Source organism: Gopherus flavomarginatus, chromosome 5, assembly GCF_025201925.1.
Source record: "Gopherus flavomarginatus isolate rGopFla2 chromosome 5, rGopFla2.mat.asm, whole genome shotgun sequence".
Taxonomy (NCBI): domain Eukaryota; kingdom Metazoa; phylum Chordata; order Testudines; family Testudinidae; genus Gopherus; species Gopherus flavomarginatus.
In genome coordinates, this window is record NC_066621.1 from 110211444 (window position 1) to 110230481 (window position 19038).

A 19038-nucleotide genomic window follows, 5' to 3' on the forward strand; every position below is an offset into this window, starting at 1 on the left:
ACAACGACCTTGAAGGTGATGGACAAACGCTTGACGAGCAAGACGGACCGCTCTCAACTCCCATATGTTGATGTGGAGGTCCAGCTCCTGAGGAGTCCACAGGCCCTGAGTTCTTCGGGCACCGCAGCGCGCCCCCCAGCCCAGATCTGAGGCGTCCGTCGTCAGGGATGCCGAGGGCTGGGGCGGATGGAACGGGAGCCCCGCACAGACTACGGACTGGTCCAGCCACCACCAAAGGGAGTCTAGAACCCTTTGGAGAACGGTGACAACTGTGTCCAACGAATGTCTGGCTGGCCGGTACTGCACGATGAGCCAAGATTGAAGAGGCCTCATGCGGAGTCGGGCATACGCTGTCACGAACGTACAGGCAGCCATATGTCCCAGGAGGGCCAGACATGTTCTTAGAGAGGTCAGCGGGGCCGCCTGCAAGCGCAGAATGATGGCCGACAGCAACTGGAACCTGAGCAAGAGTAGCAAGGCCCTGGCTAGGGTAGAGTCCAGAACGGTCCCGATGAACTCTATCCTCTGCGTGGGGAGCAGAGTAGACTTGTCCACGATGATCACGAGGCCTAGGGCAGCAAAGAGGCTGCTGATCCTGCGGACGTAGTCGCGGACCTGCAGCTCCGATGTGCCCCGGATCAGCCAGTCGTCGAGGTAGGGGAACACATGAATGCGGCCACGCTGAAGGTATGCGACGACGACTGCCATGCATTTTGTGAACACCCTCGGGGCCGTAGAGAGGCCAAACGGGAGGAACGCAAATTGATAATGTTGGCGGTTGACCACAAAGCGGAGGAAACGCCTGTGCTGGGGGGATATGGCGATATGGAAGTAAGCGTCCTGCATGTCGAGGGCGGCGTACCAGTCTCCGGGATCCAGGGATGGGATGATGGTTCCAAGGGATACCATACGGAACTTCAACTTTACCATATACTTGTTGAGTTCCCGCAGGTCGAGGATAGGCCTGAGGCCCCCCTTGGACTTGGGGATTAGAAAGTAGCGGGAATAAAACCCCCTGCCCTTCTCGCTCTCTGGAACCTCCTCTATGGCTCCCTTGACGAGGAGCGTCTGTACCTCCTGACGGAGGAATTGCTCGTGAGAGTGGTCCTTGAAGAGGGACGAGGGGGGGGGGGGCGATGAAAACTGCAGGCGATAACCGGCCTGCACAGTGCGCAAGACCCAACGGTCCGATGTTATTTGGGTCCACGCCGGGAGGAAAAATGAAAGACAGTTGGAAAACTGTGGGGAAGGATCCGGAGGGGAAACTGGTACTGCGCCCTCGGGCGCACCTTCAAAATGAAGGCTTGGGTCCAGGAGGGGCCTTGGCAGAGCCTTGGTTTTGCCCCGTTTGGCCACCCGACTGTCTGCGTCGGTTGTTCCTGCCGCGGCGCCTAGCGAGGTCCTGCCGCGGACCGAACTGAGGATACGGCTAACGCTGCTGTTGTTGGTTCTGCTGCCGGAATGGCCTGCTCTGTGTGGCAGGCGTATGCATCCCCAGAGACCGTATTATGACCCTATTGTCTTTAAGGTCCTTTAGTCTGGGGTCTGTCTTAGCAGAAAACAGGCCCTGGCCTTCGAAGGGGAGGTCCTGGATAGTATACTGGAGCTCTGGTGGAAGGCCAGAGACCTGAAGCCAGGAAATGTGGCGCATCGTAAGCCCCGAGGCAAGGGTCCGAGCGGCCGAGTCCGCAGCATCTAAGGAGGCTTGTAGCAAGGTCCTCGCTACCTTTTTGCCCTCATCCAGAATGGTGGTAAACTCCTGACGGGCGTCCTGCGGTAACAGCTCTGCAAATTTTCCCACCGCCACCCAAGAGTTAAAGGAGTAGCGGCTAAGGAGGGCCTTCTGGTTAGAGACCCTGAGCTGTAGCGCCCCCGCTGAATAGACCTTGCGGCCCAGGAGGTCCATCCGCCTCGCCTCCTTAGACTTGGGCGTCGGGGCCTCTTGACCATGGCGCTCCCCGTTGTTCACCGACTGGACCACAAGGGAGCAGGGTGTCAGGTGAACGTGCAGGTATTCATAGCCCTTCGAGGGGGCCACGTACTTCCTTTCCACTCCTCGAGCGGTCGGAGGGATGGAGGCCGGTGACTGCCAGATAGTAGCGGCGTTGGCCTGAATAGTCTTGATGAAAGGCAGGTCCACTCTGGTGGGCGCATCGGCGGAGAGGATGCTCACCACAGGGTCCTAGATTTCAGAGACCTCCTCTGCTTGAATGTCCAGGTTTTGTGCCACGCGTCGGAGGAGGTCCTGGTGTGCTCTAAGATCTAGAGGGGGAGGGCTGGAGGACGAGGTACTCGCCACTGCCTCATGAGGGGAAGACGACGAGGAAACCCCTGGCAACAGAACGACCACGGGGGGTTCTGTCTGGGGCTGCACCTCCGTCACTGGAGGGAGCTCTGGGTCCTGGTGACTGGACCTGTCTTCTGCTTCCGGGGAGGGAGGGGGTCTAGACACCATTGCCACTGGTGGCCTGCGTTCTGCCGCAGGACGGGGAGCGATATGTTGCGGACCCTGGGCTTGGCGGTACACCCATGGGGTCCAAAACCCCCACTGTTGAGGCCCTCGTTCCTGAGGTGGAGGGTCCTGAAACGGCCGAGTGTCTGTCCTGGCCCAGCGTATAGGCGCTCTCTGCCTGAGAGGACATGGATGGTTCCCTTGAAGGCCACGGAGGCGCTGAGCCAGTTTGATAGACTTCTCTATATGCCGACGCCGATGATCTCCTCGGTGCCGAGGATCGGTACCGTGAGCCGTACCGGTGCCGGGATCGGGACCAGGAACGGCGTGGTAGTTGGTGCCGGGATCCGGATTGGGATCTGCCTCGAGGTCGGTGCCGAGAGCGGGACCACGATCTTCGTTCAGTGCGGTGCCGGGATGGCAGTGGGGACCGGGACCTGCCACTGACGCGGTGCCGGGAGGTCGACCGGGATCGGGACCTACCACCGGCTCGGTGCCGGGAGGTCGACCGAGGAGCTGAATGCCGAGGTGAACGGCCCCTAGAGTCTTGGTGCCAGTGGTAAGAGGAGCCAGACCGGGACCGTGCAGATGCTGATCGGTGCCGCGAGTGCGACCGGTACCGCCAAGGAGAACGGGCCGAGACTGCGAACGGCGCCCCGAGCGCGAGCGTTCACGTCTCCGGGGCGATCGGTGCCTGGACTCCAGAGACAGCGCTCTCAGCATCAGTTTGCCCCTGGAGGTTACCCGTCCCGGGGGTGCCGTGGTTTGAGGCTGCGATGGCTCCGTGAGCGCTATCAAGTCCCGTGCCGAGGCAAAGGTCTCCGGCGTAGATGGGACTAACAGCTCGACCCCTGATCTCAAGGGGGAGCTAGGAGGGGCTGGACTTGACGGACCTTCCGGACCCGGAGTCGACAGCAGCCCTGCAGGCGGTGCCGCGGCCAAGGTAGGTGCCGGGCGTTCCACTCGAGCCTGCCTAGATGGTGTTGCAGACGTCGAGGGTCTTGGATCTGCTCCCGGTGCCGTGGATGGACGGTGCCGGGGAGTCTTGCCGGTGCCAGCGCGGTCCGGTGCCGGAGTAGATGTGGCCGGTTGCGCCGCCGGTACCGGAGTCAGTGCCGCTTCCATTAGGAGCGTGCGGAGTCTTTGATCCCTCTCCTTCGTTGTGCGAGGCTTAAAGGCCTTGCATATACGACACTTCTCACTGATGTGCGATTCCCCCAGGCACTTGAGGCACGTGTCGTGGGGATCGCTAGTCGGCATCGGCTTCTTGCATGCCGAGCACTGCTTGAAGCCCAGCGAACCAGGCATGAGCCCGGTGCCGGGCGCCGGGAAGGGCAACGGCCCACCCGCGAACAAGTTATACAACTATATACAATAAACAACTAACTAATATACTACTTTAAACTGTCTATAAAACTATTTACAACTACAACTACGAACAGTGTACAAGAGAGCTAGGTATGTGGAGGACAGCAAGCCGCACTCCACAGTTCCAGCAACCGACACGGCGGTAAGAAGGAACTGAGGAGCGGGCGGGCCGGCAGGGATATATATCAAGTGCCATAGTGGCGCCACTCTAGGGGGCGACCTGCCGGCCCACTGGAGTTGCTAGGGTAAAAAAGTTTCCGGCAAACGTGCATGCACGGCGCGCACACCTACCTGGAATGGATATGAGCAATCACTCGAAGAAGAGCACAGCTTTGCCAAGCAGTAGTGGATGCAGTAATGCCAGTCCTAAAGATTAAAAAATCATGAGTCAGACCCTTTAAAATGGTAAGATTGTTTTTTAAAATCTCATGATTTTGGGGACAGACTTTGGGACTTATTTCCCTTCTGGTTTTTGAGCATTTGAGTTTCATATTTTCAGACTTCTATCTGCAGCCACAAAGATTATAAACATATATTTTAATTTTTTTTAATGAAAGCTGGGATACTCATGTAATTACATGGCTCCAGGAGTTGGGGCTTTAAGAAAAACACCAAATATTTCAATACTCAATAAAATGGCAAGATTTGACAATACTGCACAAATGTCAGGTTCTTGCAAGTCAGCTTCTCATTGGGGGATAAATCAATTACATGGAATGTGGTTATATTTTTACTGCAACTTGTTTATTTTACACTCTGCACACCAGTCCTAGAACAGAAGTGACCAGACAGTACACAGTCAATCCCTCCTTTCCAGAATCTCAGGAAAAACACCATTGCCCAGTTCCCAGGAAGGAATTTTGTCTCAATAATATACTCTAATTAGAGAGATTAAGGTTGAGAGCAAACACTACTGCTGTTTGCAACAGTTCCCCTAAAATATTCAGAAAACTAACAACAATACAGCATTTTTTTTTTAAAGATTTAACAGTGCTCACATTTGAAGAAAAAGTATCTTGTGACACTGTGTGTAACAGCACTATCTGGTGACTCATGCCATAACAATATAAATTCTGAATAGATGTTTTTCTATTTTCCCCCATGAGTCTAAAGATAGAAAGCAAGAAATAGAAACCCTAATATCATCTATCTATCAATATCACAGATATAATTTTCTACCTGACAATGTTTTTCTCCCTGTTGTCTTCTAAAATGTTTGTTTGGAGCGATAAGGGAAGAGAAGAGGGATGCCCAACTGATCTGCTGTGTAATCTTGAGCAAATCATTTTACCTCTGTGTGCCTCAGGTTTTTCATCTGTAAAGTGTGAATAAAACTCTCCTTGATATAAAGTGCTTTGAGATCCACAGAGGAGAAGCCCCATCTAATAACTTAATATTTTCTTAACTTCCTTTACCTCTGGATTGAGATTGTGGGGTGAAGACTGAGAAACCCTTCATACTTTGTGGACCTGATTCTTCTTGGAAAATTGGAAAGAGTCCAGCGGAGGGCAACAAAAATGATTAGGGGGCTGGAGCACATGATTTATGAGGAGAGGCTGAGGGAACTGGGATTGTTTAGTCTGCAGAAGAGAAGAATGAGGGGGGATTTGATAGCTGCTTTCAACTACCTGAAAGGGGGTTCCAAAGAGGATGGATCTAGACTGTTCTCAGTGGTACCTGATGACAGAACAAAGAGTAATGGTCTCAAGTTGCAGTGGGGGAAGTTTAGGTTGGATATTAGGAAAAACTTTTTCACTCAGAGAGTGGTGAAATGCTGGAATGGGTTACTTAGGGAGGTGGTGGAATCTCCTTCCTTAGAGGTTTTTAAGGTCAGGCTTGAGAAAGCCCTGGCTGGAATGATTTAGTTGGGAATTGGTCCTGCTTTGAGCAGGGGGTTGGACTAGAAGACCTCCTGAGGTCCCTTCCAACCCTGATATTCTATGATTCTCTCCTTCACTCCACTGTAAGTCAGGAGTGACTTCATTAAAGTGAACCAGTTACACCCATGAAACTTCTGTAAATGAGAGATGGGGTCCTATGTGTGTACACAACAGTATATTTAATAAGCAAGTTGTGTATAGTAACAAATTATGTCTAATGTGGCAATTAATGTTTAACCATTTGCATTTTTATCCAGTGCTCTTTCATTGAATATAAGGATTTTAAGCTAGTGTACCGACAATATGCAGCCCTTTTCATAGTGGTTGGAATCAATGAAACAGAGGTAAGAGATTTAACATTTTTCACAGGTCAAAGATTAATTTAAATCCACATTACATTTAAATATGCCTCTGTAAGTGGTTATGGCCATCCCTCCGCATCTGCCTCTGAAGGACGCCATGCCTCCTTGCACTCTGGTCTGCTAGAGGGAATTTGCAGTACTCAGTGGGCCCTGGCCTTCAAGCGGGAAGGGTCTACAGTCTGGGCTCTGGCCAGCGGTCAGAATGGAGCAGTTAAGCTAGCCCTCAACTAGTGTGGGGCAGTAAACAGTAAGGGCTCTGGCCTGGAATCAGGCAGAGCTGTAGTTGTGCATACGCCCAGCCTTCAAGCAGGGCGGAACAGTAAACAGTCGGGGCTCTGGCCTGCAGTCAGGCAAAGCTGGAGCCCCAACCACCTGTAAGGGGCTCCAGCAAGGGTGTCCAAGGAGCAAAGGCCTCCTGGCTTAAGGAGGTGGCAGAGGGAATACAGGCCCACTCAACTCTACCACTTCCCAGCTCAGGGCTCTAATAGTGGCAGAGTGGTCTACCGTTAGGTCAGCGGGGATCCACTTGCAACACAATGACCTTGTATTAGACCATCTCTTAACTAAACTAATCTAGTTTCCCTGAGCTGCTTCCTACTCTCTGCCTCAGGTGTACGTGCATCCAGGGGTCATCCTTCATCTCCCTGGGATATACCACCATGGGTAGTGGTAGCAGCTCCTCAGTGGCAGGGGTCTCAGGAAGCTCATGCAGACTGTCGGGGAAGCTCTGATTCTCCTCAGCATCCCAGCTCCCACAGCAGAGAGGACATCTGTTTCCCTCAGCAGCTCCTCCCCAGTTGAGCTGCTGGGCTGGCCTTTTATACTTCCTCTTCCTGTCCCTCCTCTCTGCTTCCAACATGTGAGGCATGGTCCTCCTGGCTCCACCTACCAGGCAGCTTGTGATATTCCCTCCACATCCTCCTCTGAGGGAGGCCACACCTCCTCCTTACAGCCTCCTTTTCCATCTTCTTTCCCTAAGCAGTTTCACAATTTCTGTTACAGAATTTCAAGGTGTCATTCTGAAAGCACCCTTATTTCTATCAAATATAAAGTGATGTGGAGGAAAAGAAATAATCTCTTTTGACTTCTTACTACTACAGCAGTCTGAACTGCTGTCACATGGAGTTTCCTAATGAGTGTGATACTAATAGTATCTTGCAAACTGATATTTGATGCATGGAGTTGGGGTTTTTCAACAGATACCAGCATCATTACAGCCAAGCCCAGTGCCTGGTCTAACTCTCTCTCTCACTCATGACCGTTACCCCAATCGGGGTATGGGCCGCCAACAACAGATCTCCAGAGTCCTCTATCCTGGGCCATTCGTTTTAACTGGTTCCAGATATAACCCATTTTTTTTGCTATCGGCCTGAAGGTCACGTCGCCAGGTGTTTCTTGGACGGCCTCTTTTCCGCTTGCCTTGGGGGTTCCACCACAGTGCCTGTCTGGTGATGTTAGTTGGCTGCTTGCGTAGTGTATGTCCTATTCAACGCCACCTTCTCCTTCTGATTTCTTTCTCTGCTGGGAGTTGACAGGTCCTCTCCAAGAGGTGGATGTTACTGATGGTGTCTGGCCAGCGGATCTGGAGAAGCCTTCTGAGGCAGCTATTTATGAAGGTCTAGATCTTCCTGATGGTTGTTTTGGTTGTCTTCCAGGTTTCAGCTCCATACAGTAGGACTGATTTCACATTGGAGTTGAACAGTCGAATTTTTATTGGTTTTATTTTGGAGGCAGGGGTCTGTAAACGGGTTGGGACTCACTACTCACGGCACGTCCTGCTGGTGATTTCAGGAACTAGCTCAACTCCAGTGGAGCACCCCCTCCTGGTGGTGTCCCATCCATTGTTCTGCCCTCTGCTCCTGTCACTGGACCCACGTTGCTCCCTGCTCGGCAGCCTCCTCTTCAAGGCCACTGCCCTCCAGCAGTGTCCCTTAGTCCATCTGGACCTCCTTCCGGGAATCAGCGATCAGCAGTCCTCCACTCCAGCCACCATGTGCAACCACACACCCCAAAGTCTAATCCCTCTTGTCAGGGATCAGGCGTAGTCTATAATGACCACTCCCTAGGCCAATCACTGGCTGTAGTGCAAGGAGGAAGAGGGGGACCCAGCCCCACCCTCTACTCTGGGTCCCAGCCCAGGGACCCTCTGGCATCAGCCTCGCTGTCCTCTTTCTTTCCCCTGGGCTGCTTCCCCTACAGCCCCTTGCACCCGCTAGGCCCTTTCCTTCAGGGCCTGCAGCCTGGCGGCTATGGGCTAGAGCCTTCTAGCCTCCCTGAACCTGCCCAGCACTGCGCTGTCTGTGGTGCTAGTTTCCCCCTTGGAGACTGACCTTCCCCTATCAAAGGCCTGGAACAGACTGACCGCTCCTGCTCTGGGCAGCCTTTATATATGGGTGAGCCTGGCCCTGATTGGTTCCCTCCAATCTGGGCCCTGATTGGCTCCTCATAAGCCCTTTTCTGATTGGCTCCCAGGCTGTGCAGGCTCCTTGGCCTGTCACAGCCCATCCTCCCAGGGAGTGGGGCAGTCCGTCCCACTACAGGGTCATTTGCCACTTGTGAGCCATTTTGGTCAATTCAAGACCTGGGATCTGGTCTCAAGGAAGTTCTGGTAGCCAGGCCTGTAAACGCTCACAATGAGTGTGTCTACACACGGATTATTTTGCTAAAATTTTCCCCCAAGGTAGCATTAGTATAGACAGAACTCCAGGTGATATGTCACCTTACCCGGCTCAATGCAGGCTAGTATGTCCTAGCACTTAACACCAGCAGCTGATGGTTCTTTTTGTAAACAGGCCCTCCCACTGGTTGAGCTGAATCAGTGTGAACAATAGTAAATTTTAGCAAAAGTTTCCCAGTGCAGAGAAGACCAATGTGATTGTGCACAGTGGAAGTAACGGAAATACTTATACTTTACTGTTGAGTGGGATAGCAAGGAGAAAGAGCTTGCTTAGATCTTTTGCTGGGAAGTCTTGTCTACACTGCTACGTTTAGTATCCATTTTCCAGTTCCACCAGTGTTAGCAATGGTGTCATTGCTAATATACACAAATTTGAGCATTTAGCATTGTTTTTTATGTCAGAGTCTACACTTTGGTATTTCATGATGTTATGGTGACAATGCCTGAGCCCACTGTATGTTAGTGTTCATACTGTTTTAGCAGCACTAGGTCTTCAGAATGAATACAAAAGCTTGTAACATAGTCATGGCAACGTGCCAAGGAGGATAGTGGCCTGAAGGTCATGTCACCAGGTGTTTCTTGGACGGCCTCTTTTCCGCTTGCCTTGGGGGTTCCACCGCAGTGCCTGTCTGGTGATGTTAATTGGCTGCTTGCGTAGTGTATGTCCTATCCAACCCCACCTTCTTCTGATTTCTTCCTCTGCTGGGAGTTGACAGGTCCTCTCCAAGAGGTGGATGTAATGTAATGTAATGTAATTGCTGTAATGCCTTCTTCTAGGTCAGCCGTAGAGTTGTTTGGCTTTGATATAGTACATAATAATGCTCTATGTACATTTCTACAGGTAATACTAAGAGAGCCTAAGCTTGCATACTTATTTGTGCTACTCACTAATTATTTTCTAACTGATTTCAAAGAAGCATGCATCTCATGTTGAAATAAAATGTGAATGAGTAGCGTATCTTCTATCCATTCATTTAATGTTTCATTTGCTTTAAATTTATATTTCAGAATGAGATGGCTGTATATGAACTAATTCATAATTTTGTGGAGGTTTTGGACAGATATTTCAGCAGAGTGGTGAGTGAGACATAGAATCCATTGCAAAACATTTCCTTTCTTTGAAAGCCTTTGTGGACAGATTGTTCAGAGACAACATAAATGAAAGAGGGGTGGGAATCTTTATTTATAAACATGTAAAATGTGGAGAGTTTTGGTGTGACTGTGACAACTGTAACAAGGGAGTATCAGGAAGTTTTTCAAAGTTCTTTACTTTGTAACATACAATAATATAAGTATATATGGCTTATCAGCTATTAGACATTGAATGCGAAAATATTTGTGCTAGGAAACAGTCTTTTTGTATGTTTATCCACCAAATGGTCCTTCAGGAACCTACATGCATCCCACTCTGAATAGCCCCATCTACACTAGCCTTTAAACTGGTCTTTTCTATATTAGATTTATTTTTCTTAAAATTTCCCACCATTGCCACCCACAGATAAGCTCCAATGGTGCGAGAAGTGGAGAAAGTATTAATGTACCCTCCCAGTCAGAGCAGGGTTGGACAAAGCACTGATTGAAACACCAACTGCCAAATCTATACTGGCACTCTCACTATTGCTACCATTGGTAGCAATGCAGCAGTGGGAATTTTTAAGAGAAAAGGTATTGCATAGATACAGTCACAGTCTGAGAATCAAGTTCTGATGTGGCTCCAATTTGGCCACCCAGTGTGATCATAGGCTAAAACACATGTTGTTTTACATGGTTCTGACACTGTTCGGTCCTGTCCACACAGGATGGACAAATCATGTTAGAAACAAATTTAGATAAAGATATATTTTAACAGTTTCAACATGGTTTTTTAATTTGGTTGGATATCCTACCCTTTCCCCAGCATGAGTGGCTCAAAGGCTCTGTGTAAGTGTGTGTGTACACTGGAAAAAAATGTTCTTAACGTGGATTAGCTTAGGGTAGTAAAGACATGGAAACTCAGCTTTGAAGCTCACCTTCAGCCTCAGGCTGCCATATAGATTTGAACTTGAGCTGCTAAATAGAGTTAAAAGCTGACTTGGCATGTCTTCACTGCTATTTTAACCTGTTAGCTAACACAGGTAATTTTTTTATTTTTATTTTTTTTTATTGTAGACATACCCTAAAAGTTATCCTTCCTCTGGCAAAAGAGGGTGGGTGCAGATCCTTCTTGAGTCCATCAACTCCATGGTGTGCCATCGATAACTGTACATACTAAAGATCAGGTTTATAACTTTGATTTCCCAATAATAATGCTAACATTTTCTACAGCAGACCTAGGCCAGCAGAGCTGATCTTAAAGCTACTCCATGTGTGAATTTGTTGACGCAGAAGATAACCTGGCCTGAATCTATCACCTTTACAGTATGGGTCAAATGGTGTTAGGAGAAAAATTCCCAACTAACCATGCTCAGGCTAACAGAAGATTGGCCACTACAGTGTGCCCCAGTTCTGTAATGCACTGAGGTTGGAAACTCATTGCTACAATTGCAGTCACAACCTTAGCTCTCATACCAGGAATGGAATTTGGTTTCTCATGTGTAGCAGAATGTACTAGCATTTTCTTTCTCTAATTGATCTAAGTTGCTGCCAGCCTTTTCCTAAGTTCTAATGTTTTCAGCTGTGAATGAAAGTAGAGGTAGTATTAACATAGTAAAAGTCTGTCTGCCTTAGCACAAATATATTATAGTACCTCGTGAATTACCAACTTTAACAGATGCTGCACATCCATTTCATGTACATGTATATAGGCTAAAAGCTTACAATTATTAGCAATTTACTGATTGCATCATGCTACAGACCCTGCATTACTCAAAGCAGTTGGGCTTTAAAACTTGAAGAACTAAAAAGAGGGGTGGGTTAGAGAAATCACATACTACAGTTCTATTTTTAATAGCATATACCACATAGAATAAATAGCAGGCCACTGAATAAGGGGCCTATAATTCCAGATAGAGGTTCTGGTGGAGACCACAGAGCCAAGGTAATAAATCTGTACTGTATTAAATTAATGTTGAGTATTTACATAATTCTAGTATCAGAGGGTTGGCCGTGTTAGTCTGTATCCATAAAAACGAGGAGTCTGGTAGCACCTTAAAGACTAACAGATTTATTTGGGCATAAGCTTTTATAGGTAAAAAACCCACTTCTTCCATAAGCTTTCATGGGTAAAAAACTCAATTCTAGATCTGAAGAAGTGGATTTTTTACCCACGAAAGCTTATGCCCAAATAAATCTGTTAGTCTTTAAGGTGCCACCAGACTCCTCGTTGCTTACATAATTCTAGCAGCACTCTAAGTTGTGATGACAATGACAGCACAAAGAGAAAAACAATGCAAAAAAAAGCAGAGGGAAAGAAAAGAACATATGTCCCTCTAGAGCAAGACAGTTTGTCATCTTTATATTTTTAGGTTTGCAAGTTTTAAACATTCTTGCATGTGCTATTTTTATCTCATGGAATTTCCATTCTTAAATTTAGCTATCAGACCTTATGCTGCTGTACTAGAGAAAACATTGACAGAATCAGGAGCAGGTTTTCAAAGCTCCTGATGGGATTTGACTCTGGAACGCCCCTTGATTTTTTTTGATGGTAGCTACACAAATATAACCAGGCACACCGTTTGAAATCTGTGCCTCTTGGTGCCCAGTGACCTTTTTTTAAAAAAAAAAATCTTAAGTATAAACTGAATTGATCAGTCACCTGAAGTTTGATTTTTGTGATATACAAAAACTTTTTTAACGGGGATGTTGAACTCGTTCAGCGGAGAGGGCTGAATTATGGTTTTCTTTAGGTTCCATAAACCAGAGCTATGAGTTTCTGCCGTGTGATTCCTCAATTCACAGCAACCCTTTCACTATGTCAGTAGACTTTTTTGCATAAAAATCAAGGGTAGAATATTGGACCCTGAATCAGGGATAAGGAAGCCCAGTGGCAACTTTATCTCCCTTCCAGGAAGTTCCACCCTTCTATGGCAGAATTTTAATCACTGAGAAAATAAGGAGGGAACAGATGACACAGTAGAGCTCCACTGTTTGGAACAGAGCTTTTTGCTGGGACTCAGGAGCACAGCTGCATCCATATCCCTATCTCAGTTATTATCTCATGCTGTCTTTCTTAAGACTCAGTAAGACAGCACTGCATAGTGTCATATGTTCAGAAAGTTTTATTGCTTGGCAACCATAATTCTTTGAAGTTTAATTTTTCAATAAAAAATTAAATTCTGAAGAATCTTAACTTGTCATGGAGGCTAGGATAATACATCACAAGCACTCAGAGCCCACATTAATGAGCATGATATAACTGAGCACAGACCTGCACAAACCACCAGAGAAAATCAAGCTTTCCTGGAAGTTTATATCTGTGCTCTGACAGGCCTTTTCTTCTTCATCCAAAGAAGAAGTGGTATGTAATGCTTAATGATCGTGAGGTGAAATAATTCGCATTATCATCTGACTAAAACTAATATCCACCTATCTTTTTTCTTCCAGAGTGAATTAGATGTATCCTTTCCAGTATCACCACCAATCCATTTGTCATTTTCTGTATTCCTGTTCTTACTGCCTTATAGTACTACTTGGCAGACATTCAAGATGAAGCAGTACCATGTTATGATTTAACAAATGAATATTGCAGTTAGAGTAAGTAGCACATTCCTGGGGTCTGGCAGCAGCTGCTGCTAATGAAGAACCTTCTATTTAAAATCTCAGTACCAGTATAAAGACAATGCTGACATGGAGCAATTTTTTTCCGAAGGTTACTTGTTAAATAAGATGGAGGGCTTAGTTACAAAGAAGAATTGTATAATCACGTATGGATACAGAGAAGTGGGATGATGGGTTATTTTTTGGTTTGCCTTTTTGTTTCACTATTTTTTGTAAATTTAAATACCTTGCCAATAACAAAGAAAGTTAACATCACAGTAGTGCCTTCAGCCACAGTAGAAAAAGGTTCCCACTGTTACAGGATTAAACATGGACTATGATCCTGCTTCTGTGGAAGTCAGTGGAAGTTTTGCTGTTGCCATCAATGGAAACAAGAGTATGCCCTTGATGAGGAATCCTGGGTATCGGTCATGACAGCAGCAATGATTGAAATGACATTTTACACACTTAACCACCCTACACTCAAATACTCAGAATCATGTTACTTCGATGCCTTATGCCTACTTCGATGCTTTATAGCTAAAATATAGAAACATTTTTGTTATTTTTCATCTATTTGTTCTTATACTTCTTTACTGAAGCAGCAAAAGGCATCATGTATAGTTTTTTCCAATAACTTTTTAAAAGCATGTACCTCTACACATAAGCTAGGGAACAGACTTAACTGGAACTCTCTGGTCCATCTAGTAGCATTAAAAAAAAAGAGTACACTGTCTGTGTTGAATTCATTAAGGGCTTTGTTGAAGAGGGATGGACTTAATTATGTGCGTAAATGCTTTGCTGAATTGGGGACTAAGCGTACAATTTGGGTAATTGTATATACAAATGGCTACTTATGCCCCAGTATGGCTGTATTTTGTATATGTATTTATCCAAATTTGAACTTGAAGTCATTTAGGGTGGTGACATCCCTTTGAATCTAATTGCCTTTTGTCAGAATTTTCACACTGAGGAATATTCTAACTAATGCATGGATAAGATTAATCAGATTTATACATACACACACACTGTTGGCACAGTTAGTAGTTAAGAGATGCACTCCTGGCAACCTGGTGCATGCATTACTCGACAACAGGGTAGGTGGTTACACACTTTAGGGGAACTCTGGTGTAGACTGAAGATGGTTTTCAATACTGTGTCAGTGTGCTGAGAGCCTATGCTAGCTCTTAAACCCATTCCACTCCTTTGTCAGAGAGATCCCATGAGAGAATCATTTTCAGCAATGGTTCAAACTTCCAACTGTAAACCACCGTAATAGATTTGCCTGGAAATTTGAATGGGGCAAAGGTAACTGAATGAATATTGCAGTTAAGAGTAATGGAGTTTAGGGAGCATATAAATTATCTTATTTGATAATATTGACTTACTTAAGAAAAGGTCCTCGAATCTTGCTAGTACAATTATTGGGCCAAATTCATGCCTGGTGTGTTTCCACTTATATATTAGGCCTCATATCTTTAATTTTGTAGTACACCCGTACACTCTTTTTGGAGGGAATTTTTTAGCTTGTAAGGAGAGTGTTTATTTTAAAACACTCTCCTTACAAGCTAAAAAATTCCTGTCTCATTTAGAAAAAAAGGAAGAACCTTTTGTGGGCTAGAAGGTATAGAAAAAACTAAAAGCTAATTCCTCAGTATGCTGAGTGAAGTGTGAACATGTGCCTATACAACTGGTGGTGGTGGTGGTGGTGATGTGAACCATTCAGATTTGCATTTATTTTTGACAGCAGTTTGAATAGCAGATAAACAGAACAGTATAACATTTGACTACAAGTGCCTTAAGTATTAATGCTGTGCAAACTATTCCATCAAAATGCCGTTTGTACCATGTAAAATAACAGTCATGGCCTGGGAATGAATCATTTCTGTTGCCAAATAGCCTGAGCTGACTGCAATTTAATTCAAAATACCTGATGAAGAAATACAGTGTGGATGTCTGCAGCAGCAAACACACATGGAAGATATATCATGTGTTAGTACACTGGGCATCTGGCTTGAGCCTGTGATGATTTCCTGCCTCTATGGCAACACTGGTGTATCCAAATCCACATGAATTTGGTTTTAAAAGTGGTCATGTCTACTTAATGTTGAAAACAAAGTGATAAGAACTGAAGATACCATGATCCAACAAATATCAGGCCCCAGGAAACATACAGATGTGGACTTTATTTGCATCTTACACCTCTTGCTCCAGTTTTAACAACTTAAATTTGGGGCAAAGTATTAAGTAATCCAATTTAGTACTTGTGATTATTCTTAAATATTGCAGAAGCCCCACAACCTACAAAAAATTCCCCAGTTTGAAATGAGGCAAGTTACAGTTCCTGCAGCATTTAAATGTCAAATTACACACCTTGCCCAGCCTTTCCCCACACTAGTTGATCTGGTAGATTTACTTTCTACTCTCTACACAGGATTCATCCACAGGTTGGATGATTTACACCCTGTAGTGTGGGTTTCTTGCCAAGCAGGAGAGGGGCTGCTGGTGTAGAAGAGCTCGGAAGATGATGGACAGATGTCCCCACAGTGGGCTGGGTATAATCAGAATGAAATGTCTAAGTGTGTGTATAGAAGGATGTAACAGCAGAGGACAGGCATCATGAGACTTGCAGGAAAGGAGAAATGAGCCAAGATTGCTCATTGTCTAAAGCTGAATGTTTGCCAAGAGCAGCATGGGAAAAGGAGGTGGGAATAGAATTGCAAAGGAAGCTTGGAGACTTACCAGAATCAAAGTGTGCAATCTCTCTGGAATGGTAACTGCTAGCCCAATTCAGGCTACAGGTGAGATAGCTGCTGCTGGAATGAGGGCTGAGTAGCTGTGGAATGTTGCCTTGCAGGGAGGGGCTAGCATGTTACAGGTGGAAAGATGTGACACCACTTCACTCCCTGTAACAAAAATGTGCCTCTAGCCATTAAGTATGGGTTTGTTAGGCTTTTAAAAATGATAACTTAAAAGGGAAAGTCAATGCCATTAATTTTGAAACAAGCTGAAATGCTCCTGAAACTTAAAAGTGGCATCATTCTTTAATGCTATCTGTGAGCGAACCTGCTACAAGGCACCTGGAGTTTGGGAAACAAATGAGTACTCTCTCTCAGGTGATATACACTTTCAGAAATTAATCTCTGATCTCACTGTGTATTTTTTTCAGGGAGGGTAATCCAGAGAAACTGGTCTAGAGAGTGAGAGTTCTCCTTCCTGTACCTGGTTTCACTTGGGATATTTTTCCCCGTTAAATTTTAGGATGTGAGTGTGTCTTAGAAAGATTGGATGGGCTTTTCCCATGAGAGTTCTATCAGACAGTGTAATGAGCTGGCTTTGGTACAAAGCTAAAATTAAAAAAGCTTGTAGTGGCATTTTAGGACTATTCATGGAAGCTCTGTAGATTAATATCTGAATTTAACAGGCCCTCCTTCCTGCATGTACAGCATTGCATCACTGTAGTGATGCTGAATGGGAACTTAATGGCTAATTCTATTTTCCATAAATTCTCAAATTATTGTACTCATGCTGTAACTGTTCCCACACTAAAATATTCCTTGCAAGATAGTGAGGTGTATTTGAAAAGTATAATATGAAGAGCCAACTACAGCGCCTGTAACCTGCAAGCTACATAGGCTAAATTAAATGCAGAGGCCCAGATTTTGAACGTGTGTAAGCATTGCTGCACTCACACTGCAAGACCTACATTAGTTAGGGCTGGTCTGTATTGCTTAGCGTATGTGCAAGGTGCCTCAGGTGGCACATGAAGAGGATTCATCACCGAATTTTGTTTGCTTAGATCATTAGCTTCCCTGGCCTGGAGCTGGTACTGATGAGTGTGACGTGAATGCTGATCCACGCCCTGCTGGTCCACACTGGACATAGGCATAGCCACATCACTGTGGGGTTGTGAAAAATCCACACCCCTGGGAGACATCACTATGCTAATCTAATACCCAGTGTAAGCAGTGCCAGGTAGACAGAAAAATTCTTCCATCGCCTTCACTACTGCCTCTAGGGGAGGTGAATTAACTACAGTGGCAGCAGGATTCCTCCAATCACTGTACAGTGTCTGCACTGAAGCACTGCAGCTTTACTGCTGTAGCATTTCTAGTATAGACATACCCTAAGCAGCTTTGAAAACTTGGGCCTGAATGGGTACTCTGACAGTGGGGTTCCATTAGTGTGAATGCAGAGTAATAGAACCAAATCTGACCATCTGTCTTTCTGAGCTCATGCCACACTATCAAAAAATATTCGTGGCAAGCAAGTTCCGGGAGGCAGTAGTGAAGGTGCAAAAACAAACAAACCCCACATCCCCAAACTGTTGAAAGATGTGTTTTCATGTTGGAACGTGAAGTTTCTTTCTGGCTCCACTGCAGTAAACAGAACCCCCAACATACAGCCACGAACTACAAGGAGTGAAGTGAAACTATGATTGATCTGTTGAGCAGAGGGAAAGACTGAAGAGCAGCAATAGGTGGGGACAAGGCAGAAGAGAGGTTTAACTTCTTCCCCTGTAGATTGTAATGAATCAGGGAGACATCCATGATACCTAGTCTTTTTTTGTCATGTCTATTTCTATTTAATAGACTAGAGATAAATAGGAAAAGCAGGACATGTTTTACTTAGCCCCCCTTTTCCCACATCACATTTTTTCAATGAATACTAGTGTATATAGAACATTTTTGCTGGTATAAAACTTGCCATTTATTTGCCAAGACCAAAGCAGTTAAGGTACGTTAATGGAGGAGTTTCATATAGCACAAAAGGACACACATTTTTATAGCTTCAGATTTTTGCCTTTCAGCTGCCTTATTTCACTAGGCAAATCTTGAAGGCGCAAAGTTTATTTAAAATCATTTTAAAAATGAAACCTTTATTAAATTCTGTTCCTTAACAAAGGAGTGTAAATTAATGAAATCACTCAGCTATCCTCTGTGTAAATTACAATAGACTAATAGCATATCAGCTTATAAAATTAGACAAATCTGAAACTTGATTTTTCCATTACACCAAATAAGTGATGTTAGGGAGAGGGGAAAAAATACAAAATGGTCAGCCTTGAAAATGCTGGTATCAGTCAGACATGAACAGACTAAGAATTATCTTGTTTAAGAGAAATGCAGTGTACATAGATGTGCTTTTAGGGTCTGTCTCCACTGCATCTGAGAGCATGCCTCCCAGCCCAGGCAGCCCTCCTGCCCTAGTTCTACTAGCACACAAACTAGCCACGTGGACTTTATGTATTCAGATGGCTAGCCTGGGCTGCCACCCATACTGCAACATCCACACTGCAACTTCTGTGCTAACTCAAGAACAGCTAGTGGGTCTGTCTACACTAGCTGGGAGGCATTCTCCCAGGTGCAATGTAGACATACCCTTAGTATTATTCATAGTCACATTCAAGTTTGTGGTATCTTACTGATTGCATTTTGTATCTGTGGTAAGCAGAAACTATTCTCTCTATAAAATCCATCAACTTGCAGTGAACTCAGACAAGCCTATACTAAAAACTTTGTCCAGATATTAATTGTTCAAATTATGTTATGCTGTCATTGCCTCATCTCTAATACAGAGAGCCAGCTGCAGTTATCCGTTCCCACTGACGCTTTGATATGTGAC

The 19038-nt window shown here is 45.6% G+C and overlaps 1 protein-coding gene across 7 annotated transcripts in view; it reads left to right on the forward strand.

Annotated features, from left to right (window-relative positions):
- Positions 1-19038, forward strand: part of AP4S1 (adaptor related protein complex 4 subunit sigma 1) — a 36989-nt gene that overhangs the window by 16524 nt on the left and 1427 nt on the right. For 4 of the 7 annotated variants that reach the window (XM_050953995.1, XM_050953992.1, XM_050953996.1 and 1 more), the window contains 3 exons: positions 5958-6044; positions 9748-9816; positions 13261-13314. In XM_050953995.1, the coding sequence (XP_050809952.1) occupies positions 5958-6044; positions 9748-9816; positions 13261-13314 (210 nt within the window). Of the gene's footprint in view, positions 1-5957; positions 6045-9747; positions 9817-10887; positions 11010-13260; positions 13315-19038 lie in introns of those variants that run through there. The other 3 variants (XM_050953999.1, XM_050953994.1, XM_050953998.1) reach the window with 3 other exon arrangements.